The 26,715-nt window shown below is 39.7% G+C and overlaps 1 protein-coding gene across 2 annotated transcripts; it reads left to right on the top strand.

Moving 5' to 3' along the window:
- The first annotated feature begins 5,192 nt into the window (after positions 1-5,192).
- On the top strand, positions 5,193-24,075 carry ELF3 (E74 like ETS transcription factor 3). 2 transcript variants are annotated; one of them, XM_034414200.3, is made up of 9 exons: positions 5,193-5,313; positions 16,863-17,033; positions 18,219-18,440; positions 19,163-19,240; positions 19,354-19,476; positions 19,819-19,911; positions 21,573-21,671; positions 22,562-22,757; positions 23,841-24,075. In XM_034414200.3, the coding sequence occupies exons 1-9, from the start codon at positions 5,268-5,270 to the stop codon at positions 23,950-23,952; spliced, it is 1,140 nt and encodes a 379-aa protein (XP_034270091.1). In that variant the 5' UTR covers positions 5,193-5,267; the 3' UTR covers positions 23,953-24,075. The 2 variants fall into 2 exon arrangements, with proteins under 2 accessions (XP_034270091.1, XP_034270092.1); XM_034414201.3 differs by lacking the exon at positions 5,193-5,313 and adding an exon at positions 15,191-15,295.
- The last annotated feature ends 2,640 nt before the right edge of the window (positions 24,076-26,715 follow it).

Raw genomic sequence — 26,715 nt, 5'->3', positions numbered from 1 at the left:
AGTTTTAAAGATGTTTGACCGAGACGCTTTTATTTTGCTGAAAAAGACACAAGATAATAATCCAGTTGAATGCTAGAAAAAAAATAAACAGTAAACACAGTTTAACAGCAGAAGCAAATACAGTATTCTTCACAGGATGCATTTAAGTGGAGGTTGGACAATCGTGTCATGATTGATACTTTAGTTCGGTTTCCTACATGAACAGTATCTTGGATTTAACTTTCTAAATGTCTGCTTCTAGCTCTAAATTTAATCTATGCCTCAGTTCTGTGTACCTCTCCCCTTCCCCATGGCCCTTCAGTGATAAATATCTACAGGTTAAGATAATTTCTATCGCCTAATTTTGTCAACATGAGTTGACAAAGCTTTGGAAATAGGTGGAATTGGTTTCTTTGTCTGGCCCAGCTCCATTATTTCTCTATCTTTCTCACCCAAACCCCCTCCCCCACTTTCTTCCCTTTTTTCTTATAAGTGGGGGACTTTTAAAATAACTATGATTCTTTCCAATCGTTTGTGGAAAGAAAATTCTTTCATGTGGATTCACAACATAACATCAGTCATTGTAGTAAGAAGAGTGCACTTTGAAAAAAAACCCTGGAGTAAAACAACAGGAAGAAAGAAAAAGTAGATTATGAACCACAACCATTAAATTAGTTTGGAATGTAAACCACAGAGTGCAGTGCAGAATGAATAGGTTGCTGAAAGAAAGTTACTGTAAGTGAAATCTAATGTGATACTCACCTATAAATTACATCCGTCAGTATCATGGGGTGTTGGGAGTTTCAGTCCAGTATACTGTATATGGATATAAAATGGAATTTTAAGGAAATGACCTATAGAAGCAGAAAGACAATATGAAAAGACAAACAGCAAAGTCTGTAAAGATTCTCAGTCATCCAGGTCATGGTTGTCCCAAAGGTGCTTTTTTCAGGAGGCAATGACTTTCTTGTTTTTTCTTTGAAGACGTTTCAAAGAGATTCTACCCAGGGGTGGGTTCTACTTACCTTTACTACCAGTCCGCATCATGCCCGCGCATGCGCAGATCACCTATGATGACATCCGGGTCAGTGGGCAAAGCCTCCTGCTGGTTTTACCGGGGTCAACCCACCACTGATTCTACGGGTTTAGACCGGTTTGGGTGAACCATTAGCTCCAACTTTCAGCCATGAGCGAACCTGTTCACTCTGTCTTTAAAGTGGGTCCGCCTGCCCGCCCCTGTGTTATACTCACCTATATTTCCATTTCCGAAGCCCAGCTGATTACCACGCCTCAGCTGTTTTCCTTGCTGGCTACAATGCAGAAAGTGAACTGGTTCGCTCAGCGAACCAGTTGTTAAACCAGGGTAGGATTAACCAGGGTAGGATCCCACCCCTGCTTCTCATCCAAGAAGCTTCTTCAGTTCTGACAGGATAGTGGGGAATGGAAGGATTTATATTCCTTGCAGGCAGTTGGTCATTTGTATCCTTTTAGAGGGTCGTTGAACAGAGGTGGTATTCAGTAAGTTCTGACCAGTTCTGGAGAACCGGTAGCGGAAATTTTGAGTAGTCCGAAGAACAGATAAATACCACCTCTGACTGGCCCCACCACCATCTATTCTCTGCCTTCCGAGTCCCAGCTGATCAGAAGGAAATGGGGACTTTGCAGTAACCTTCCTCTGGAGTGGGGAGGGAATGGAGATTTTACAGGATCCTTCCCTTGTAGTGGGGTGGAAATGGAGATTTTACAGTAAACTTCCCCTGCCACACCCACCAAGCCATGCCCACCAAACCATGCCCACAGAACCGGTAGTAAAAAAATTTGAATCCCACCACTGTCGTTGAAGCACTTGGAAGTTTATCTGTGTCCTCAGGGTCATTGTATAGCTAAAAGTCTGTAGAGATACTCAGTCATCCAGATCCCAAAAGCACTTTTTCAGGAGACAACTCGACATTTTTCTTTGACTTTTAGCTATACAATTTGGGATGAACACCCTTTGAATGGTGTGGGAGTAGGAATGGATTTCCAGAGAAAAGAATTGCAGACTACAGGAACCAGGAGCACTACTCAGGTGACCCTGAGGATACAGATAAACCTCCAAGGGCTTCAATGACCCTGTAAAAGGATGCAAATGACCAGATGTCTGCAAGGAATATAAATCCTTCCATTTCCCACTATCTGGTCAGAGCTGAAGAAGCTTCTTAGATGAGAAGCGAAACAGCTTCAAAGAAAAAAACAGTCCAGTTGCCTCCTGAAACTTTGGGAAACTTTGGGAAAGACAAGCAGCAGATATGACAACTGAAGATGATGGAAGCAAGTAAAAGATAATGTGATATCTTTCTATCTTGTCCAGGGAACATCCTTACCAAGCAGGATCACAATGCATTCCTCAACATTGTACTTATCCACCAATATTATTGGCTCTTTAAAAAAAATCCACACAATCAGGTGCATTTTTTAGCCCTACGTTTGACCACCAAAATCTAAATAAACCTGGAAATGTTTATTTAATTCCCTATTTAGGAGATTTTCTTTACTATTAAGGTCACCTTTTCTAGAATTGGCAGTTCATACTGATGTAAAATTTGCAGTCCTAAAAAAAATGCCCCTATTTTTTATAGTAGTTTACTTAAGGATTTCAATTTACAATCAAAATTAATACAAAGAAAGAAAAGAATAAAAAGAAAAAATAGAAGGTGCAGAAAAGGAAAAATAGAAAAGAAAGAAAATCTTTCAATATTAATAGCTTTGAATATTAATGTTGTTGGTTTGGGCTCCGAGCTTGGCGATTTGGTTGCAAATGTTTCGTCCCCATTTGAGGAGACCTCTTCAGTGCACTTTGGATTGTGCTTGTTTGGTGGAGCACTGGCCTTTAAATACCTTTCTGAGTCCTGGTCTGATTTCAGGTTGTGTGATTGGTTCAGTGGTGAAATCTAAAATTTGTTACTACCAGTTCCATGGGCGTGGCTTAGTGGAGGGGTAATGTGACTGGGTGGGCATGGCCAATTTTTTTTTAACTTTTAAAACCATTTTTTCTACAACCATTTCGGTGAAGAGGTTGTAAAAAAATGCTTTCAAAAGGCTCTGACGATCCCAGCTGAGTTGCCTGATCATCAAAGGCTTTTTTTTTTTAAAAGCCTCTGCCGATCAGGCAACTCAGCTTGGATCGTCAGAGACATTTAAAAGAAAAAAAGCCTCTGCTGATTAGACAACTCAGCTTGGATCGTCAGAGGCTTTTAAAAGAAAAAAAGCCTCTGCTGATTAGACAACTCAGCTTGGATCGTCAGAGACATTTAAAAGAAAAAAAGCCTCTGCTGATTAGACAACTCAGCTGGGATCATCAGAGGCTTTTAAAAGCATTTGACGATCCCAGCTGAGCCGCGTGAACATCAGAGACTTTTTTTTTTACTTTTAAAAGCATTTTTTCTGCCGAAGAGGTTGTAGAAAAAATGCTTTTAAAAATTAAAAAAAAAAAAGCCTCTGATGATTGTGTGGCTCAGCTGGGCATGGGGGGGGAGGGCAGGGATTTTTGTTACCGGTTCTCCGAACCACCCGCCCCCATCCCTACTGGATCAGGTGATCCAATCCGAACCTGGAGCATTTCACCCCTGGATTGGCTGGCTCTAGTTGCAGATGGTACTTAAAACCAAGGACTATGACTCAGCAACTAAACAAGGACAATCCAAAGTGCACTGAAGATGTCTCCTCGAATGGGGATGAAAAGTTTGCAACCAAATCGCCAAGATCAGACCTCAACCCAACAACAAAAAAGAAAGAAAAAAATAAGAATATAGCAAATAGCAATAGAGTTACAGTATATACTGTTCCATAGTGCTTTACAGCACTCTGGGTGGTTTACACTCTCAGCATATTGCCCCCAACAATCTGGTCCTCATTTTACCTACCTTGGAAGGATGGAAGGCTGAGTCAACCTTAAGCCCCATCAGGATTGAATTCCAGGCTGTGGAAGAGTCAGCCTGCAATACTGCATTCTAACCACTGTACCATCAGGGTTCCTAAATAAAAAGAACTATATAGTGTAAATAAGTCATTTCCCCTTCATCATAACACTTTTATTAATTCATCACCTTCTCTTAAATGCTACAATGGTCAGCAAGATGATTTGTTTCCTTGTCTCCCAGAGCTTTAAACCTGCAAGAGACCACTGTCTTTCATTCTTCTTGCACGGAACAAATATCTGGAGCACTTGTGGGCCATCTCAAGTCTTCTCCTTGCCCAGAGAGGAATTATAAAGAGCTGTTATACTGACTGGCTCCTCACTGTACCATCTTTAGATTGCTATTTCTTCCCCAGAAGTCCCCTCATTGCAATTCCTATTCACTGCAGAATCTCCTGACTTTTCTCCAAAGTGATGGGCAGCAAAGCCAAACAAATTTTGCACACCTTGAGGCTGCCACAGGATACTGATGAAATAAAGGGGGAAAATTGTATTTTAATGTTTGTGAAGCTGAGGAAGTTATGGGAACAAGGACATATTAAGTGTTGTTAGCACATGATTACGCTGCAGTTCAATTGAAGTGGAGACGGAGACTCTGTGAATCTTTGTTGGTTTCAAGCTGTATTCAGTTAAGGGATTTGATCCATAATTGTTAACTGTTGTGGATGTTGTTTATGATTTATAGACATTAATGTTTTTATCTAATATCAAACAATTAATTTGCTTTAAAGAGTGCGGGCTCCTGTCCTCCAAAAGGTTGAGAATGCAACCACCTTCCATTATGGACCTGCTGGCTACAAATAATGGAAATTTCATTCAACTCATCTGGAAGGTGTCAATATAATATGGTAAAAATAGAAGAATAAAATCGTATGCTATCACCCATTAAAAATATTTTTGCAAGGGCATATTCAGCATTTGCTTTAATGTCAGTTGTTTCATTGTTTTGCAGATATTGGACCAACCATTTCCCATTTTAACTAGAGGAACTATATATTAGAAGGCTAGGCTCTAAAATACAGTTTATTTATTTCCTTCCTCACTACCACTCCCTCCACCCAGCTCTGCCATGAACTGGTGACCACACGATGGAGCAGGCCATGTGCCTCTTGCGGTTTTCCTCTAGTCTCTGCTGTTCTTTCGTAGTTGTGACCACAACTACCTGTGGGGTGAGGCAGGAAATTACCTCCCTTGTGTGACCGAGCAAAGCCTGAACTAATTCCCCAGGAGCTGCATTTGTTTCTGCTTAATTTTAGTTCCTTGAAGTTTATAAAGAAGTTTTTCTCGAAAAGGGTCAGACGCCATCTGCCAGCTACAACCGTTGGCAGACAAAATGGAAGCAGCGAGAAGTCCCAGGGGAGAAGAAGACAGATTCCCGGGTAAGAAGAAAAAATTGTATCCAAATCTCATTCCTTAACCATGTATGCTAAAACCTCTCTTTCAAGGCAGCTATCAACAATCATTTACCCTGACATTATGCTGCCAGGGAGCTGCAGTCATCTATGCTTTGGTTCAATATTTGTTTCTGATTAGTATGCTATCCCTTCACATGACTTTTATCTCTCAGGGCGTCTCTGCTACTGGAGGCTGCCTTGGCAACAGACTGGAGGCATCATTAAAGGGCAACAAATTGTTATTTGATTTGTCAATATTATATTTTTCCTGCCAAGTAGGGAAAACCTATTTGTGGATAGGTTCATCACCCCAAAATACTCCATCCATTGCCAAAAGAACTTGGCTGACTTGGCTACTATGATAGTATTTTGTTAGGCAGCAACATCTTTGGAAGGTCTCTAGGTCGCTCTGCCTCTCTCTCTCTCTCTCTCTCTCCCTCCCTCCCTCCCTTCCTCCCTCTCTCTCCCCCTCCCCCCACCCCCTCTCTCACTTATGCATGCAGATAGGGAAAAAAGCCTGGCTAAGAGCGCATGTGGCATTTTGTTTTAATTATAGTTTATTTAAAAGCTGTATTGGCTGTATATTTTCCCAACAGGTTAAACCAGAAAATATTTTTCATAAAACACAGTGACTGGTACAGTGACAGTACCAAAAGGTGTATCATTATGGCTTAGTCTCTGTATGTATCTGTTTCTAGGACCTGGGAATTTTCAGTCACGCTAAACATGGTTAAAAATGGGCCTTTTATATATCTATTGTTCTGTTCAATGTGTGAGCACACAAAATGGACATTTCCTGTTTTTTCCGTATTGTACAGAAGGTGGCAGTAGATGCTTTCAAAGTAGATGGTCTTCCTTTTTTCTTTTTTTCTTTTCTTTTTTCTTTTTTTGTGTGGGACTGAAGACTAATGTAGACAACTGAAGTGAAAGTAGTATTTTTGGTCAGTTCCAAAATATTGAAATTTAAATGCTAAAGATTTCAGATTTTAGAGACAAGGATTATCTGTCACTTCCTTCTTTAATGTTCCCATACAGTAGTAAATGATAAGTATGACATTGTGGCTCTTAGAAATGGAATTTTTGACATGCAGATATTTGAAGCTTACTGGCCCCTGTGAAAATATTGGCCTTCTTAAATCCTCAAGTCCTCGGATCCTTAAATATGCCTGTAAGTAAATTCTGAGAACAGAAAACCTTGAGCTCTTAAAAAAAAAAAAAACAAGACAAAAATAGGGCTACTGGAACAAAGCTGGGTACATTTCAGCGTATTTCACAACTATATGTCTTGCAAGAATCACTAAGGACATTATGAAAGATTAAAAATCATTCCAGCATGACCGCTATGATGAAAGGGTGATGATTTGCCATATCCAATGGTAGAGGCAATCCTACAAAAATATATGGGAAAAAGGGATATATGACTTCACCAATTCATTGCTTGTTCTTCTATCTATACAAGCAGCAATGGAAGATATGGGCTAGTTTTCTTGTAATACAAAAATGCAATCAGAGCAGTAAAATCTGTTATTTTATTTATTTATAAAATTTATTCGTTGCCCATGTTACCACAGGATAACTCTGGGCAGCTTAAAATCACAAACACACACATACACACATATATTTATTTGGTAATGAGCCAACCAAAAATCAGATATTTAAATTAGATGGTAATAAGTTAGAAGGCACACTAGATACTAACACACAAAAATGATTAATCAAAGTAAGATTCTGAAGTAGGGGAACATGTAGCATGCCCAACCATAGCCCTGGTTTTGGCCTACGCACTTTTTAAATATATATATATATAATTCTGCATAAGTGATCCAAATCTGCCTTGTCATATCAGAGTTGAAAGGCAGCTTGTCTTCTGATGTGGTAATTCAGGTTCTGTCTGCAGGTATGATTTGTTTTGACTCTGATGTGACTGACGTAACTTAATAAAAATGTTGAGAATCACTCAGTTCAGTGAGCCTATGGAACTGTTAAGTGTACAAAATAAACACACTGCTTAATTTTGCAATTGAACTTTGGTGCCAACTTGTAAAAAAATCCAAGCCGCCATCAACAAGGATTGACAAGATATTTGATACGAGTTCTGAGTCAAGAATGTTGCTTTGCAGATTCTCCCATAACAGTGTAACTCCACAGAATATACGGTATTTATTTCTGTAAGGCTGAGCTCATCAATGGCAGCTTCAACAATAACAAAAGTGAATCTGCAGTGTCTGTGTATTTATGCAAATATCATACTTTTGATTTTAGAAAAAAAAACTAGTATATTTCATTATAATCCTCCCAGTTTACAAAATATTTTTCTCTGAAATAGGTTCTACTGATTTACAACTGTCTTGAAATTGCTATTTGGTTTTAATATCATAGTTTTTAGTTAGTTCTATTGTGAATGTGCAATATATTTCAAACCCCATATGTCCTTTAACTATAGCTGCTGACAGATCCAGCAACTTTGAAGTGAGGAATGCTGGGCTTTGTAGTAAAGCACCTTCGGAAGGACCAGAGGTTCTACATAATAGTGTAATTTGGTCATCTATGTTGAACAAAGAACTTCCATGTCGTAAGAGTGTAAATTTGAAGAGGTTTAATGAGAAAACAATCAGATTTGTGTGCCATTACTCATGTTATTCCCAGCCTAAAATAGAGAAGTGTAATATTTATGCAGAAAGATGTCTTTGTAGGGCCGCTTATGAATCTGAAAAAGTACAACTACAGTAATTGCAACAGGAAGCTAGTTCCTGTTTTGAAAAAGGACAAGTTTGCATTGGATTTTTGCAGAAGTTCATAGAACTGCAAAAACTGATTCCACAGCCAAAGATGGCAGCTGTACTTAAAAATAAATGGAAAAATACATCATCAGATAACTGGTTAGCAAGACTTGTAGGATTTTACTTTTGTCTTTCCTTGCAACTACTTACAAATCATGTGCTGGTTTAACTGGGATCATGCTGATTAGAAATTTAATAAAAACATTTCTACAATATACTGTAACATATACTCTCCACCTTAAGAAATAGGGAAGAATTATGTTTTTAATATATTCTCAGTATACTCTGATCGCTGGTTGATCTTAAAAAAAAAAACATAAAATCTTTCTACACTATTTATAACAATTTCAGAATTGCCTGGCAAACCCATTTTTAAACTCTATCCATATTTATTTATTTATTTATTTATTTATTTATTTATTTATTTATTTATTTATTTATTTATTTATTTATTTATTTATTTATTTATTTATTTATTTATTTATTTATTTATTTATTTATTTATTTATTTAATATACCACCCTTCTCCCAAAGGGACTCAGGGCGGTGTACAGCCAACATAAAACCCACAAATATGAAATTTAAAAACAGTTTAAAAATATTAAATAGTTTGGCCCATATAATTAAAATAAACAACCCAATTTAAATGTTTTAAAAAATTAACAATTAAAATTTAAAAATTAGGCCAGCCTGGGTTGTTGAAATAAAAGCATCTTGAGGGCCCGGCGGAAGGTGCGCAAGTCAGGAATCCTCCGCATCTCGGGGGGCAATTTGTTCCAGAGGGCAGGAGCCCCCACAGAGAAGGCTCTCCCCCTGGGGGCCGCCAGCCGACATTACTTGGCCAATGGCACCCGGAGGAGCCCCTCTCTGTGGGAGCGAGTTGGCCGGTGGGAGGCTATTGTAGCAGCAGGCGGTCTTCTAAATAACCAGGTCCTAAGCCATGGAGCACTCTAAAGGTGGTAACCAATACCTTGAATCGCACCCGAAGGACCACTGGAAGCCAGTGCAGCTCGCGCAGGAGAGGTGTTACATGGGAGCGCCATGATGTTCCCATAACCACCCGCGCGGCCGCATTCTGGACCAGTTGGAACCTCCGGGTGCTCTTCAGGGGGAGCTCCATGTAGAGAGCATTACAATAGTCCAGGCGGAAGTGACGAGGGCATGAGTGACTGTACGTAGGGAGTCCCGATCCAGAAAGGGACGCAACTGTCCGATCAGGCAAACCTGATAAAAAGCCCCCCTGGCCATGGCCATCACATGTTCTTCTAAGGACAGCCGTGCATCCAGGAGGACATCCAAGTTGCGAGCCCTTTCCGTGGGGGCCAACGCCTCGCCCCCAATAGTCAAGGATGGCACCACCCGACTATATTGGGACGCCGGAAGCCACAATCACTCAGTCTTGGACGGGTTGAGCTTGAGCCTGTTTCTCCCCATCCAGATCCGCACGTCCTCCAGACACTGGGACATCACATCAAGGGCATCATTGGGGTGGTCCGGGGTGGAGATGTACAACTGAGTGTCATCAGCGTACTGGTGGAACTGCACCCCGAAACCACGGATGATCTCCCCCAGCAGCTTCACATAAATGTTGAACAGAAGAGGCGAGAGGACCGACCCTTGCAGCACCCCACACATGAGGCACCCCGAGGTTGACCTCTGGCCTCCCATCAACACAAACTGCGACCGGTCAGAGAGAAAGGAGGAGAACCACCACAACACGGTGCCTCCCACTCCTAACCCCTCATATCACTGGCCTTGTTCCGTATCCATATCACATAATCTTATTCCTGGGTTATGATTTATACAGCAAATCCTGTCATTCCCTGTATTCCAACACAGCCAACTAAAAACAAAGGAAAATTAAGAGATTCAAGATAAATTACCCTGATACCAGGGTATTCCTGCTTTCTTTTTTTTAGCTTGTTTAAACTAATCTTTATTATTTTTATAAATAACTCAAGGTGACAAACATTCATAATATTCTTTACTTCTCTTATTTTCTCCACAACATCAACCCTGTGAAATAAGTTGGATTGAGAGACAGTAACTGGTACAAAGTCACCCAGCTGGATTTCATGCCTAAGGCAGAACTAGAATTCACAGTTTCCTGGTTTCTAGCCTGGTGCCTTAACCACTAGCCCAAACTGGCTGTCTGCAACAAAAACTGGGCTCTTCTAAGATTCATTAGCATGTAAAGGTTTATACGAAGGTCAAAGAAGGCCTTAGTATAAAATAGGCCACCAAAGGGTGCAAGGCCTGCTTGGCCTGGTATCCCTGTTTCCCAGCACTGTCCATGGTTAGGGCAAAAATTCTTTTCTAAAACAGCAGCCATCATAAATCAGGATGTAGGCAGTCTCATGGCAATTTAATTTTTTTAAAAAATATAATTGTATTATTTTTTTAAAAGAATTATAAAAACTAACAGAAACCACTATAGAATAAAGGAAAGAAAGAAGCGGGGGGGGGGGGGAATAAGCCAAAAATATACAAACAAAGTTCTATCACTTTTTTTTCAATTGTTTGTCTATCAGTTCCAAAAGAAAAACCTCTATTTTTAATTTTATATTCATCTTTAAAATCTCAGTTACTGTATGTATTTGAATCAGAACTTTTTGGTTTTTCTACACGTCCACCAGGCATAATGAAATGTCTTTAGAACACGTCACATTTCCAACACCTTTTGGACAATGTTTGTCCAAAAGAGACAGAAGCAATTTATTATGATATGAATTTAATAATTTGACATTGAAATGGTTTGGGGGTTAATAAAAAAAATATCCACACAAAGAGAGATGCACTACATAAAGTGTTGGGTTATACTGAGTCATATCACTGAGCAACTGTTATCTATTTATATTAAGAATATTTTCAGAGCCATCTTTAAAGCAAATGTGCCTTGTTGATCTCACTTCTTTATATTTACTAATTGTCTATAATAAAAAAAAATATATTCGAAAGCGTTTTCAGTCTTTCATGAGTAGAAGCATAGCACTTATTTAAAACAGCCACATCTTCAGGCATTTTTCAAGCAAACCTAAAAAAGATGCCACTGCTTTAAGGAAATCACTCATTAAAGTTATTGTAGACTATCATTAAGTGTTGTACCTTATGATTCTCGATGAACATATCTTTTCTTTTATGTACACTGAGAGCATATGCACCAAGACAAATTCCCTGTGTGTCCAATCACATTTGGCCAATACAAAATTCTATTCTCTTCTATTCTAAACTTAAAACTGGAACATCTTTTTCAGGCTTCCCGACAGGCCTGAAAAAGTCAGGTACTTTAATGGCCTCCTGCACCCAGGTTCTGCTATACTGCCTCATCTTGGCTGGAGGAGGGTGTTCCTGGAAGAGATGAATAAAATGCATACCAAGATTATATGCTCCCAGCAGGGTCAACCAAGGTGTGAAGGAAATCCCAACTGACCAGTTAAAGCAAAAAAGCACCTTGTTTGGGGACCAGCTGGAGGTGGATGATTATTTTAATGATAATACTAAAAGCATCATTTCATACTGCTCAGGAGAAAACAGTGATAAACTATATTTTATCAAGAAGACTACCTAGATAGGCAGTATAGAGCAATTGAAGATATAGTGCTAAATAATGGGCCCATCAGTTTGAGTGGCATTCAACATGCTGCTAAAAGAGAACTGAGGGTCTTGCGTACTAATCATGTTTATGATGTGGTTAGATAAAGGCCCTCAGGACATCTAGTTGCTGATTTTGCCATGGAGGAAAAGAAAATGTGAGGCTGCAAAGACAGAAGTACAGTAGGGAGATGGAACATAAGAAGCAATATGGAAAAACTCAACACAGTGAAAGGTGAAATGAATTAACTATAGATTGACATCATAGGCACCAGTAAATTGAGATGGCCTGGAATTGGACACTTTCAGTCAGAAGGTCACATTGGGACATGAAAATGAAGAACAGCACGCTTTCATACTCAGAAACGATATAGCAAAGGTATATTGGTACCTTTTGGTAAAGGTAAACTTTGTTACAATGCAATCAATGACCAAATAATTTAAATTTGACTTTGCAGTCAACCGTTTAATATGCTGGTAACTCAAATTTATACTCTAATCACTGATGCCCAGGAAAAGGAAGTTGACAATTGTTATGGTCAAGTTCAATCTGAAATTGACAAAACTTGCAAGCAATATGTATGCATGGACATAGGTGGATTGTTTTCCTTGCCAAGAAAGCAGAAATAAAGCAGGAGATGGAGTTAACAGTTTCCGCAAATCCAAAGATTTCTTCATTACTAGTAAAATCTTCCATCAGCCAAAATTAGGTTTATACTGTATGCAGGGATATCACTAGATCATACAGGTAGTCCTTGACTTACAACAGTTTGTTTAGTAACCGTTTGAAGTTACAATGGCACTGAAAAAAAGGGACTTATGACCACTTTTCACACTTATGACCATTGCAACATCCCCATGGTCTTGTGATCAAATTCAGATGCTTGGCAACTGGCTCATATTTATATCGGTTGCAGTGTCCCAGGGTCATGTGATCACCTTTTGCGACCTTCTGACAAGCAAAGTCAATGGGGAAGCCAGGCTCATTTAACATCTATGTTACTAACAACTGAAGTGATTCACTTAACAACTATAGTAAGAAAGGTTGTAAAATGGGGCCAAACTCATTTAACAACTATCTCGCTTAGCAACATAAATTTTGAGTTCAATTGTGCTTGTACGTCAAGGACTATCTCTATTTAGTATAAAAGATATTAACCCCTCCCGCTCACCCATATGATTCTTTTGACTCAATCCTCATGACCTCTGGACTAAATCAAGAGATTATGCTTTTCCCCTCATGGCGTTAAACTATCTAGGTGATTAATGTTTGTTTACTATATGGAGCTGCCAAAGTCCCACATCCCACCAGGTAAACCATAACCGACTGGTGATCCTGTTGTGAGATTTAACGTGATACAGAAGTTAACATCTTCTTGCCTTGAATCCAAAGGAACTGCCTAGAGATCAGCAGAGATATACCTGTATCACTTATCACTTTTGTTAAGAAGAATGTTTTTGTTAAGAATCAGATGGAAGAACTGCCCTGTCTGACCTGTTGCCTGCGCAGTGGCACCAGAGCACTGGGGCAACCCTCTTGCCAAGCAACATTCTCCACTTGACGTCAATAGGGTGTGGCGTGTGCATTGCCAGTGGCTCAGCCAGCTAGGCAAGTTGGTGGGCTGTCTCAGTTTCCACTAAACCGTAGCTACTATGAATGCAGAGTTTACCCATTAATACCAGCTTTCAGTGACAAGACGTTTATCTGGCTTATCACAATCTCACCCAGCTGCAAGAGAAGTCCACGTACAAAGGGAATATTAATCCCCTGAAATTCAGTGAAGTTGTGGCTGTTTTTACAAGGAATGCTTAACTGCCTTTTGCCCATCTCTAACTTGTTGGGTCAATTTGAAATCTACATAGATTAGAAAGCGTTTTTGTTGATTTAAAAAAACTTCTCCCACATTTCCTAGCCTGACTGCATAGGGCAGTGTGGGCTAAAAGCTTCCTTACGTCACTTGGAAAAACATTCTGCAGTCTTGCCTGTGATGACAGAAGGGGGCAGTGGTACAGCAAAGAATAAACACCAAGTTACTCTCCCAGCTAACGACGTCTATGTCTTCCTATGTCTATGGGGCGAGTTGTGCTAAATCAGGGAAAAGAACACCCCCCCATTTAATCCTACTTCCTGTTTCCCAGCATGTAGGGGGCAGCTAATCTCTCTGGGAAGTCCACAAACCTCACCTCTATTTGGTTTTCAATAGCGTAGATGGCTCTAATTGAATAAAGATCTTCCTCAAGTTCACCTTGCTACCTGGTGACTTCATGGACATATCCAATCATTTTGCTGACAATAATGTAGAAGTGGTTTGAAATTGCCTTCTTTAGGACATTTTGTTCACCTCCACAGTCTTCTGGTCAAACACTAACTAGATCCAATCTTGGTTAGTTCAGAGCAGATGAAAAGTCATTTAATTTGGAATAACTCCATGCTGCCATATATTATAATGCAGTAAGGGTTGCTTTTATGTACATTAAAACTAATTACACAAACCTATCTCTCTGGATTTTGCCTCTTCATATAGATATTTGATTTATCTCTTACAGTGGCACAAATGTCTTCCATATTAAACTACTTCCCTTTTTCTTCTTGAACAATGGGGTGGGACAATATAGGAGTTAGAAATCCAGTATGAACTCAATTCAGACTTGTAACAACATTCATTAGGAAGTAAGACCTCTTGGGGTCATTGGCACTTGCAGTCTCATTAAATAATCATAACATAAGGGTAAATATGCCACTGATTGCATGGGAATGGGACTTAGTTTCAACTTACTGAAATCCCATGATTTCCAGTAAAAAGCATGCCCTAATTCTATATATAGCTAACATAAAATCAGTTTAGTCATACTCCATTGGAATTATTTCCAGGTAAATGTACCTATAATTGCATCCTTGACACTGACAAGTATTGTTGTGTCCCTAACCAAGAAGCCAAATTTGTTGTGGAAAGCAGTGTTGCTTAGTGTGCTGGGAAAACTTTGACTTCAGCATTTGACTGCGAGGGAATCTTACACAGGAGACAGTAGCCTTGTGAGCCACCTTCATCTATGAATTTGGCCATTCCTGATCTATAATGGTGTGTTTGTCACCTTCAAACCCTACCTGATACCCTCCACAGGAATGGCAGGAGGTAGCTGCCCCTATCAAACCATTTATATAGCTCTATTCTTAGCAGGGCAGGGAAAAAGCAGGGTGGTTTACTGCTTTGATGAGCAAACAAACACAAGTGATAAGAAAGGTAGAAAAACATCGTCCTGAGTGAAACTGGCATAGGCCCTGCCAGGGCTCCTCTGGTAATGATTAAACTATCTGCCCAGATTTCCCGGCAAGGTAGGCTGGCATTGACCCAGGTGGCACAATATGCAAATTCCCTAGGCGGGAGTTGAGTACCTGTGCTTGGAATTCCCCTAGAGGCGGAGATCATGTTACAGGAGAGGCGCCCTATAAAGGCCCAACGATGGGGAGGGGCTGAGTTATACTCAGGAGGGGATCACAAATACCAGGGCACAGGTGAGCAGGAGCAACTGAACACTCTCTGCTACTTTTTTAGCCAACAACCGTGTGGATTAACCGCTGCTGCAGCACCTGCCTGGTAGGTACAAAAGGAAGATGGTGTATTTGTTTTGTGAGTGAGCAGAAGGATGGATGTAGAATAGCTGTGTCTGCTCGGTATTCAACACCGTTCTTGTTTGGGATGTTGTGGCAGCATCTGAAGTGCATTTTATTTAGTTCCTTATTTGATGCCTATTTATATATTTATTCCACAAGCTTCAGAGAAGATACTGAATGTATGAGCAGTTCATGAGCTTACCAATGTATCTGATTGCCTGGTGGTGGAACCAAAATGCCTGATCAAAGAAGCTTTTGTCCTGCTCCGGACAGTCAGTTTTTCTGTTTCTGTTTCTATGGACTCAGATGATGCTTTCTGGCTAGCCCCCCGCCCCCCTCCGCATTATCAGTCTCTCTTGATTCCTGGAAATGTACAGGGAGTGGGAGGTAGAGTTTGAACCTTTGCCTGGTAACCCTCCTATGTTTCCCCACTATTTTTTTTTGGTGTGTGTGTGTGTGAATGAACAACAGTGATGGAATAGATGCATAATATCTTTGGATGGTTAGGTTGAGAAGCATCCAGAAAAATATCTACTGTGTTTAATGTTATACTGTCAAGCAATTTGCAATTTTCTGGCAAAGGGGGGATAGGCTGTGGCTGATTTCTCTGGCAATTTTCTTCTATATTTGATATATTTTCTATTTTGCTCTATGGCTGTAAAGAGATAGGGCGCAAGATGAAGGGTGAGAGGGGTTAGCAAGTAATAAATGATAATGCCTGAAAAGTTTAAATTGAAGTGAGCAAAGTTCAAGAAATAATTCATTTCTGAGAAATCAGAACCTTTTCTCAGATAAATGGAGAATTATTTAAATTTGATAAGAGGTTTGTTGAATGTATGCTGTCTGATAACAAAACAGGGACCATGCTTGGAGGTTATTTTTCATGGAATGTGGGCTAAACATTCATATATATATATACAGTATATATAAATAAAGGTAGCGGGATCTCTGTCTAGGAAAAATAACTTCAAAATCCAATCCCTGAAAGTTCATATTATTAAAGAACTTTTGAAGTGATAATTGTTTTCCCACCCCTCTTTTACGTTGTTGCTGTCTTAACCAAATTTAAGGAGAGGGATGGAAATGGGATGGACTGCAAGTGTAAAGTTATTTCTGTGGCTTCTCCAAGCAAAAAAGTTAAAACACTGGTAAAATGAGAGTTGGATTTGTTGACAGTTCTCTTCGTTTAGAACATCGTCCTTATGTGAGAAGGCTTCGTCTTGGATATTTCTGGAAAGATCTTACCAATTAGGGTAGCTGTTCCGTACTTGGTGATTTCTAAGATTACTGGATTACAATTCCACTCATTTGGAATGGAGTACGATGGGCATGGTGGCCAGTCTTATCTAGAGGGCATTAGTTTGGATGAGACAATGCAAGGGCTTGAAAGGCTGCAGAAAAATATGAAGAACTAGGAGCCAGGAGATACTATTGCAAAACAAAAATATGCAAAATGTTAAAGAAGAAAAAAATGCAGGTGATTCATGTTCCCCCATGCTTATTGTGCTCTCCCTTTTGGTCGAAATCTAACAGTTTCAATTTTCTGACAGAAAATTCCATGGCGGGATCTTGTGAAATCAGCAACCTCATCTCTAATTATATCAGTGCCATGTACCAGCCAGAGGAGGTCCCACCAGACCCTGATCTGCTAACCCACCTCGTCGAAGATGACAACCTATCTCTTGTTCTGAGTAACGCAAACATGGCAACTGAGACAACAGGTAGCTGTCCATAATCTGATGGTGCAAGGCAAATAGGCAATTGAATAACATTAAAAAGAGGGCATCTTATATCTAGAATGGATTTTGGAATTCTGCTTTATTGGCCTGGGAGCCTAAGTTTCTGTAGCCAATGGATTTCAATGAAATACTTGGGGACTTTGAATAAGCTCTTTAACCATTGCTAGGTTAATGCATTGAAATGCTTTGAACATTTGTCACTTTAAATGTACTCTAATCGGCATACATTAAAATGAAATTTCATTGTATACAGCTCTCAAAGAGTCATATTCTATACAAATTATGATGATGATTTGAAGGGCAACAGATTGGGGAAGGCTGGCTTAAAACCTTGCAGAGCCAAAAGGCCAGTTGTAATATCTCTATACAGGTAGTCCTCGATTTACGACCACAATTGAGCCCAACATTTATGCTGTTAGCTGAGACATTTGTTAAGTGAGTTTTGCCCCATTTTGCAACCTTTCTTTCATCAGTTGTTAAGTGAATTGCTGCAGTTGATAAATTAGTAACCCGGTTGTTAAGTGAATCTGGCTTCCCCATTGATTTTGCTTGTCAGAAGGTCGCAAAAGGGGATCACATGACCTTGGGACACAGCAATGGTCGTAATTATGAACCAGTTGCCAAGCATTTGAATTTTGATCATAGAGATGCTGCAAAGGCCGTAACTGTGAAAAATGGTCGTAAGTCACTTTTTTCAGTGCCGTTGTAAACTTTGAACGGTCACTAAATGAGCTGTTGTAAGTCGAGGACTACCTGTACTGCTTTTCCTACGTGTGAAAAGCTATACACATAGCCTTGTATAAGTCAAGGGCCACTGGAGCACTGAACAGCGCCACCAATACTGTGGCAGTTGATTATGTACTGTATTCTAATGGAGGCATGGCTGGCTGCACAGAGAGCTGAGAAGTTGCTGCCCTAAATGACCTCATTCCAGCTGGGAGGGGCACGTTCAGAGATAAGGGAACAGGTGACAGGTGTACGTGTTAACCCAACCACAGTGACTAAGCAAGATAAATCCTGTGCGTAAATGAACTGGCCGCACCCTGTGCAGCTCAGGCACAGTGTTCCAGGGGCTGGGCTGGCACTAACAAAGCAATCACCTGCTCAACTAAACCCACTCTTCTCCCTCCCTCCCCCTCCCCCGCTTCTCCCTTCTACCATTCTCAGGCAAACCAACATGGTTTGGTGAAATGCCACATAGCTGGAGCAGGTCTCAGGTGCTGGAGTGGATCAGCTATCATGTGGAGAAGAACAAGTATGATGCCAGTGCCATAGATTTCTCTTGCTGCAACATGGATGGCTACACCCTTTGCCAATACACACGGGATCAGCTGGGACTTATCTTTGGGCCCCTTGGGGATGAGTTATACGACCGCCTGCATGAGACTGGTAAGTCTTGGTGTCCCTCTCCTTTCAAGGCAGAAATGCATTGGGATTACCCCCTCTACTGCCCACTTTGTGAGGAAGAAATGCAAAAATTGAGAAAATGAGGTGGGTTGTAAAATTGTAAAAGTGTAAAATTAAATGACAATGTCCACGCCTCATCGTAAATAAAGATTTGCTGAATTATGGGTTCTTAACACATGATTGAACATCACATTAAGCAATAAACCATTCTTTACAAAACATAAAAAATCTCATAATGGATTAGTGTCCTGTATTAAACCAATCTATTTCCCCGAAGCAAGATATTTTTTAGGAAGAGAAGAGGCTGTGAATTTACTCTGGACTAGTAGCGATTGCTACCTTTTCTTATTGGCTTCACCCTGGTGTCTGGCCCTCATCCCCATCCTCAGATATATACAATGAAACCTTTTTCATGATATTCATAGTAGGAGAGAGGGAAACTTCAGGTGCTAAATGAAGTGACAGCAGAGCATTACAATGAAAAGTCCAGAAAGCAGAAATTAGTCATCTACAAGAATACAATGTCTGGTACCTGTCCCCGATTAATCATTATTTATTAGGAGCAAATATAAATTTCCAGAAAAACACTGCCCCTATTTTATTTCACTTCCCTATAAGGAAAACAATGCAAGGAAGAAGTACTTGGTTTCTAATTCAGAAGTAACATATTTTTCTTTCCCACACCCTTATTGTGTCTGTTTCAGATGAACTTGGCTGGATCATGTCAGTGCTGAGGACTGATGATGTATCCCAGGAGGCCCTTCTGGAATCCAGTTCTTTAGGTGAGAGGATAATGAATGGCTGCTCTGTCCTGTAATGGTTCCCTGTTACATCTGTTTACATCTGTTTTTATGAATGTGATTAACCCTTGATTTCTCTCTCTCTCTCTCTTTAGAATTGGGGAACTCATGCAGTCAGGACTATCTGGAGGAAATGAAACTAGCGACCATTTTTTCACAGCCAGATCTTGGCTACATCTCTGGAGCCATGTCCCCAGACAGTTCTGCATCTCTAGCAGGTACTGTATGTTCCCCAAATTGCTAATGTCCTTTGCCTCCTGCAGGGTGTAGCTTAGCTGTCACAGGAAGCCTTTTGGCCTTAATAGATCAAACTTCTCATCAAATTCACTCATATAAACAGATTGCAACCCATTAACCATTTTCTTTATGGGGGTGGGAGGGAATATTTGTACCTAATACCAGAAATATCTAAGTTCTAGAAGGGGAGCAATAGTAAAATATAAGTCTTTTGAATAAATAAATAAATGAATCCTCAGGATCCAGAACATTTGACAATCATGCTTGATTTCCAGAGCTAGTGTCTAGAGTAGAGCTTTCAATTTCTTTTCCTTTCTCCCCAGGGACAATGTCTCAGAGCCCTCAATCTCAGGACTCCGGTGGAAGTGATCTTGATCTTGATCCCATAGACATAAAGCACTGCAATTTTTCTGATGGTGAGTTAAGACTCAAGCTGATCAACAGGATTTCAGATATGCTTGCATAAATGCTTTTGTTGCTAGCTATTTTGCCAGTAGAATGGCTGGCATCTTCAAAGACAAACTAGACAGGAGGAAGACAAAAGGACAGGAAGGGTAGATGATAGAGGATGGCATAAAAACAAATAAAAAGGGAACAAACATGAAGAGAAAAAAATGAATAGAATCATAGATGTCCGACAACTTAATTCTATAAAATGTTAGAGTTGAATATCGGGCCAAAGTAACAGAGTAATCAATGCATATTCAGAGCCTATTCTTTCATTATTGTGTGAGCAGGAATAACATACCATTGCTATAGTTAGATATGAGAAAAGGTTTCCTCATAAATTTTGAGCACTAAGCATTTAAAATCAAAATCAAATTCTGAATATTCCAGAAATATTCTCTTATAATACAAACCCCCTTCAACTAGTCAACAGCAGTAGTCTGTAGTTTTGGGAAATGACTACTACAAATACAATTAGGAGACCAAATCAAATGTTAATAACACTGCTAAAGGAAAAAGGAGTCAGAAGCAATGTAATGAGATGTCACATACATAGATAGAATTGACTTCAGAAATCCAAATAGCCAATAATTGTTCTGCACTTCAAATTAATGCAACTACATATAACTTCTTTGTATCTTTCTCCTATCCCAGCCCCTTTCTTTTAAGTTATAGAAGACTGTAGTTCTAAGGATCTGAGTAAGGGCTATTTGCTTAGTTTTGTTTTTGTGCTTAGAATGAGGCACTGGTGGCCCTTTTTTCTTTGGAGAAAAACAATATGGAGGTCCATAGCTTGCTCCCTTTGAATGGAGAATGGTGGTTTAATTTTAAATGGGAAACTTGCCTAAAGGAGAAAAAAAATATAATTTCCTCATTTGTAACCTGTGAAACATCAAAGACTGTAGCTTTTTATGGAAGGTTTCTGTTTGAAGAGAAAGTTACATATAATTGCTTTCTAGTTGTTCTCATGTTGTCTCTTCCAATTCTGTTCTGTTATAGTTTACTCAGAGTAGGAGAGCAATTGACCTGGAAGCTGATCGAGTGCTTTCTGATTTTGGAGGATTCTATTGCAATTCCATTTTAAAGAAATGTAGAGTAGAATTTTTTTAAAAAGCACAAAAACTTAACCAAACTCCTTCCTGTCAGTTAAAGAGAATAGAATAATGGAAACCATGATTGCTAGAGGCAATGACACTTGTCCCATATGTTTATATTATGTGGATGGAAAATGTTGGTTTAGAAAATGATGGTGGCCATGACCATATGATGAAAACCACATCCCTTTTAAATGTGTGACCATCATCTTAACTTTATCCCCTCCTCTCCCCCATTGCTTCTGTCTAGAAATAAGTTCTGTTTACATTGTAGCTGAGAGGTTGACTGTGCATAAATGTACACATTCTATTTACTCAAGGGTAAACAAACCAGTTGGCCAGGATGTTATAATGGAGTAAGGGATCAGGACTTGATTTATATTGGGTACAGGTTCTGGCTCTGCTTTACCATACTGTCTTCTAGGGAACATGCTTGGACTTTCAAGTCCACATATGGTAGTTGTAGGAATGTAAAATATTGGGGCAAAAAGTTTTCAAGTGCATCTTTTTTTCCCCCCCTACATGGTGCTGTCCAGAATATAAGAAAGAAGATCTCAAGAAAAGGAAAAGGGGACGACCAAGGAAGATCAGCAAAGACAGCAGAGACTGCCTGGAGACTAAAAAAAACAAACACTGTAAGTGGATATCATACAATACATGAGCAGGATTTCATGATATCTGGCTAGTGAATGCAATCCAAATTTGTCCATGCCCTTCTTGCTCAGAATATAGCTGTTTGGTGCAATAAGAAGATGATATTTAAAATCTTGCTATCTTGCTTGACTTACATATGTTGGCCTGCCAACTTTAGGTTCCGAGGCGGCTCACTTATTTGGTCCATTAAGATAGATGCAGAAACATAATAACTTTACTGATGAACATATGTTTGCCAGATATGCCAGAGCGGGACAGGGAATTTAAACACTGATCAACTGCACAATGCTTGAATTATGTCATTTTGCATTATAGTTCCTTGTCTTCCAAACTGGTTAAAAGCATCTCAGTTATCTGATTACTATTTGTCTCCTTGGAGGTATAGAGGTTTCTCAGACACATACTTTCCATTTTCTTATGCAATGATTCCATACCATTTCATTGAGGGCCGCATCAGGGTTGTGTTTGATCTCGGGGGGCCGGGTGGGCGTGGCTGGGGTGGGCGTGGCCAGCTCAACATCACTTGTGTCGGGGGCGCCTGTGGTAGCCCGAGCACTCTGCTAACGAAAACTGGTCCCGAGCTCTGTTTTCGTTGGCAGAGGGTTGCAGGAGGTTGTTGCAGCCAAAAACAGAGCCCAGGAGTCTGTTTTCACTGGCAGAGGCACTGGAGGCCAGTCCTTCACTGTTTCCAGGGCAGCCCTGTGGGCCAGATCTAAGCAACCTGTAGGCCGGATCTGGCCCCCGGGCCTTGAGTTTGATACCACTGCCCTAGTGCCTAATCTTTTATGCCCAGTTTGGAAACCTTTCCTGCTTGCAGTGTCATTTGGACAGACAAATGATTTACCTGTCTTGTTTCCTTTTTCATAATCAGCACCAAGAGGGATCCACCTGTGGGAATTTATTCGGGACATCCTAATTCATCCTGAGCTAAATGAGGGTTTGCTGAAGTGGGAAGACCGTCGAGAAGGCATTTTCAAATTCCTGAGATCAGAGGCTGTAGCTCAGCTCTGGGGACAAAAGAAAAAAAATAGTAGCATGACCTATGAGAAACTCAGCCGGGCCATGAGGTATCTATCATTATTTTTTTATATACTGATCAATAATCTTCATAATTGTAAAAAGGTCATGTCACTCTGCAAAGGACACAGTAATTATATTAAAAAATTAAAAGAGAATCACAAGAAATTAAAAGCAAACAATTTCCTAAAACTCAAAGATCAATAACTCATTAACATTTTGTTAAAAGGTCTACCAAAATAGTCCTCAACTTACAACCACAATTGAGCCCAAAATTTCTGTTGCTAAACGAGACAGTTCTTAAGTGAATTCCCCCCCCCCCATTTTACGACCTTTCTTGCCACATTTGTTAAATAAATCACTGCAGTTGTTAAGTTGGTAACATAGTTGTTAAGTGAATCTGGCACCCCCAGTGATTTTGCTTGTCAGAAAGTCCCGAAAGGTGATCACATGATCCTAGGACATTGTAAGCATCATAAATATGAATCAGTGGCCAAGCACCTGAATTTTGATCACATGATCATGGGAATACTGCAACAGTCATAAGTGTGAAAAATAATTAAGTCACTTTTTTTCAGTGCCGTTGTAATTTTAAATGTTCATTAAATGAACTGTTGTAAGTGGAGGACTACCTGTAATATGGTCTGCCTGAGGAAAAAACATCAACAAAGTTGCCAAAAATAAGCACTGCAATTCTTAGTAAGGATATAAAATGAAGAGGTAACAGGGTGAACATATGAACAGATGCTGTTGTGGTGGGACTCTCTTTGATTATAGCTATTCAGATCCTCAAAATGGGGTGGAAAGCTACATCTTAGATCAGCTGAGCACATCTATTACCATTTTAAAAAAATAAACCCAAACTTTGGGGAAAGGGACAGAAATCGAGGTCCTATGTTCTCTGCTGGTGTAATTACAGCAGTGTCTCAGTCACTTACCCCTCCGCAGCCAAAACGAAAGAAAATAAGTCTGGTCACCAAAAATTGCAATTTACGCAATAATAAGTTCCAAACCTTCGTATTATGGAAACCTGACTCAAATCTACATCCGTCATGAAACATTTAAAAATATTTGGCCTTGATTTTTTTTTGGAGGGGGCTCTTCTTTAAAGCCTTTACTATCTCTTCTCTCAGGTATTACTACAAACGGGAAATTCTGGAACGTGTGGATGGCCGGAGACTTGTGTACAAGTTTGGGAAAAATTCCAGTGGTTGGAAGGAGGAAGAGGTGCAAGACCAGAGCTAAACAGCTACAAGAGCCTCATGTGGACTTGAAGTGGCCCACTCTTTCTTGGAGGCCCACCTCTGAGGATAATGGATTGTCACGGGCCCAGAACTATTAAACTGCTATCTGAAGCAGTGTGTTAAAACTCCAGCCCTACATGGGGCAAAGCGTGTATGCTGGCTCCCAGAAGGGAGTTCAACCAATTACAGCTGATATTTTGGCTCAAGTAGGTTATTGTGAACCGTTATTATTTTGTTGCAATTGGAATTTGGCAGCCTCCAACTCTGAATTAGGATTACAATGCCTTCGGCTGTCTAAGACTGTGCGCAAAGCTCATTGAGGCAGAAGGAACATGCTGTTCTTGGCTATTCCTGGAGGGCCATTCCCAAAACATCAAGTAATCTGCAGATTGAAGGTGAATGCTGTGGTCAGCTATTTGCGGGAAACTGAGATGCTGTTCTGACACTGTTCTACCATAACCTAGGAATGCTGATAAGCCTAATAGACACTTTGGAGAGTCAGGTGGACATGTAGCTTCCCATCCAGCAACTGATTGTTTACCAGCAAATGCTCCTGTTTAACAGGCAGAAAATTGACAACAGCAAACCTGAGATCATTATGGATTTCACATCAATCCTAAGAGCAAGGTTTAGTAGTCACAGATCTGACTCTTCGCCAGTTGATTGAGTACATGTGTGTCTAGAAAGGAAGAACATTTTCCCTAGAAAGTGCTACAACTTTCTCTATGAATAGCTTCTTCTTGCTCTTAATTTATATGTTATATATATATATATATGTTTATATAATGTACATAGATATCTATTTTTTTTCATAACTAAGTTTGTGTGATTTTATCAGGAAGCCCTGGGCTTTTTTTAAAAAAATTGATGATTATTGTTGCTAATATTCAGCTGGGCTGAACAAATAAAAAATCTTTATTTTGAAATCAAAAAGAGTTTGTAAGATGTTTGCATCTGTTCATTGGTGTCCACAGGAGAGCCCTGTGTGATGTACAGGCCTCCTGCTTTTCAATAATAATTAACCAATAAATCATTGGTTTTTAATTCTTGTGTGCTGCTTGATAATTGATATAAGTGCATCACCGGGGGAGCAGTGAAGAACTGAGGTTGGATTTTGGGGAGGGAATAGAATAGAAAGGAAAAGGAAAACCTATTTTTACTATTGACAGTTAAGAAAGATGTCCACTTAAGGATTCTTTATTTCTTTGGATATCCTAGAATACCCTTTCTTAACCTGAGGAAGTTTCATCAAACATAAACAATGATCAATTTACTTGGGAACTATGGGCATTATAGTCCAACATAGCTGGAAGGCATCACTTTGAGAAAAGTTAGTTCTGTAGAGAGACACATTCATATTGCAATAATTAATTTTTGTTTTCTGAATAAAGTATACAATAAGGTAAACAATTCAGGTTCCATTAACTTTCAGTTTGGTTTCCAATGACCTAATTCTTTTCCCCAGTGTCACAACAAACAGTATCGATAGTCCATTCAGAAACAATATGAAAGGATTCTTCTGTATGGGAGAAATCTTTAGCCCTCTTCTAAAATTATATCCAAAGAGACTTTTTGATATATAATAATACAAGTCAGCTATACAGAACTTGGCACACAGAAGCTTCCAGGTGCAGTTATTCTTTCTAGTTAAAAAAAGGCAAACAAACTTGAAAAGACCCTTTCTGAAGAGATGTTGTCCATCAAAACAGAGAAACTGTGGTTCCATATAAAGGAGCTTTATATGCTCTTCATTAGAATAAAAATGTAGCTGCCCTAAAACTGGGATATGGGTAAAGCCATGCTCATTTTTAAAAATCCATTTTGGATCAAAATATTCCTCTTCCGCAGATTATAAAGCAATCTACCCAAACAATTTCTGGCTAAAAGCTAAAGGATCTTTCTGATTCTGTCTCTCTTCATAGTCTCTGACTAAAATCTCTCACAGTAATCTTTAAGAAGTCTTGAAGTAGAGGGAAAGTGCCAGAAGACTGAAGAAGAGCTAACATTGTTTCATTATTTTCTTTATAAAAAAAAAGAAGGGGGGAATAAGCCCAGTGCTTTTCAACATTTAAAAAACTTACTTAGATGAGGGAATAGAAAGGATGCTCATCAGATATGCAGATGATACAAAGTGAGGGAGACTGATAATATGTCAGAAGATAGACCCAAGCTTCAAAAGGATCTTTTAATGTTGTAAACTTGAACATTAGGCCCTTGTTCATTGGTGTTCCAAAAACTGAGTATGTTTAGCCTAAGTTCGTTTCTGCACTTTGGTAGGAAAACTGGAAGCAGTGGCACAAAATAGGCAATAATTGGCTTAGCAGTGATAGTCATGAGCGGGAATTGCATGTCGTGATAGGCCACAGATAAGAGGATGCAGCCACCAAAAGGGCCAATGCAATCTTTGGCTGCATCAATAGAGGACCAATGTTGAGATCCCAGAAAGCAATAGATCTGCTTTTTGATGCACTGGTCACTTATATTGGACCTGGAACACTGTATCCAACTTTGGTTGCCACAAAAGAAAGAAGAATGCTGAGGCCCTGGAAAGAGTGCAGAAAAGAGCTACAATGATGGTGAGCGGCTTAAAGGCTAAATCCTATGAAAAAACAATTAGAAGAGCTATTTAGTCTAAAGAAGAGAAGAGTAATGGGCCACATGATAGCAATCTTCCAATATTGAAAGACTACCAGAGGGAGGTAGTACAGATTTCATTTATTTCATTTAATTTAATGTACTCAATTTGTTATGGCTAGCCAGTCTG

Source organism: Pantherophis guttatus, chromosome 3 (genome assembly GCF_059756535.1).
Source record: "Pantherophis guttatus breed Tessera chromosome 3, ASM5975653v1, whole genome shotgun sequence".
Taxonomy (NCBI): domain Eukaryota; kingdom Metazoa; phylum Chordata; class Lepidosauria; order Squamata; family Colubridae; genus Pantherophis; species Pantherophis guttatus.
This window is presented reverse-complemented; position numbering and strand designations above follow the sequence as displayed.

Bases quoted from the DNA above. Each gene is read 5' to 3' on its own strand.
- ELF3 (XM_034414200.3), top strand. From the start codon at position 5,268: ATGGAAGCAGCGAGAAGTCCCAGGGGAGAAGAAGACAGATTCCCGG. The intron at 21,672-22,561 runs GTAAGTGGATAT...TTTCATAATCAG, and splicing joins GACTAAAAAAAACAAACACT to CACCAAGAGGGATCCACCTG. The intron at 22,758-23,840 runs GTATCTATCATT...CTCTTCTCTCAG, and splicing joins AAACTCAGCCGGGCCATGAG to GTATTACTACAAACGGGAAA.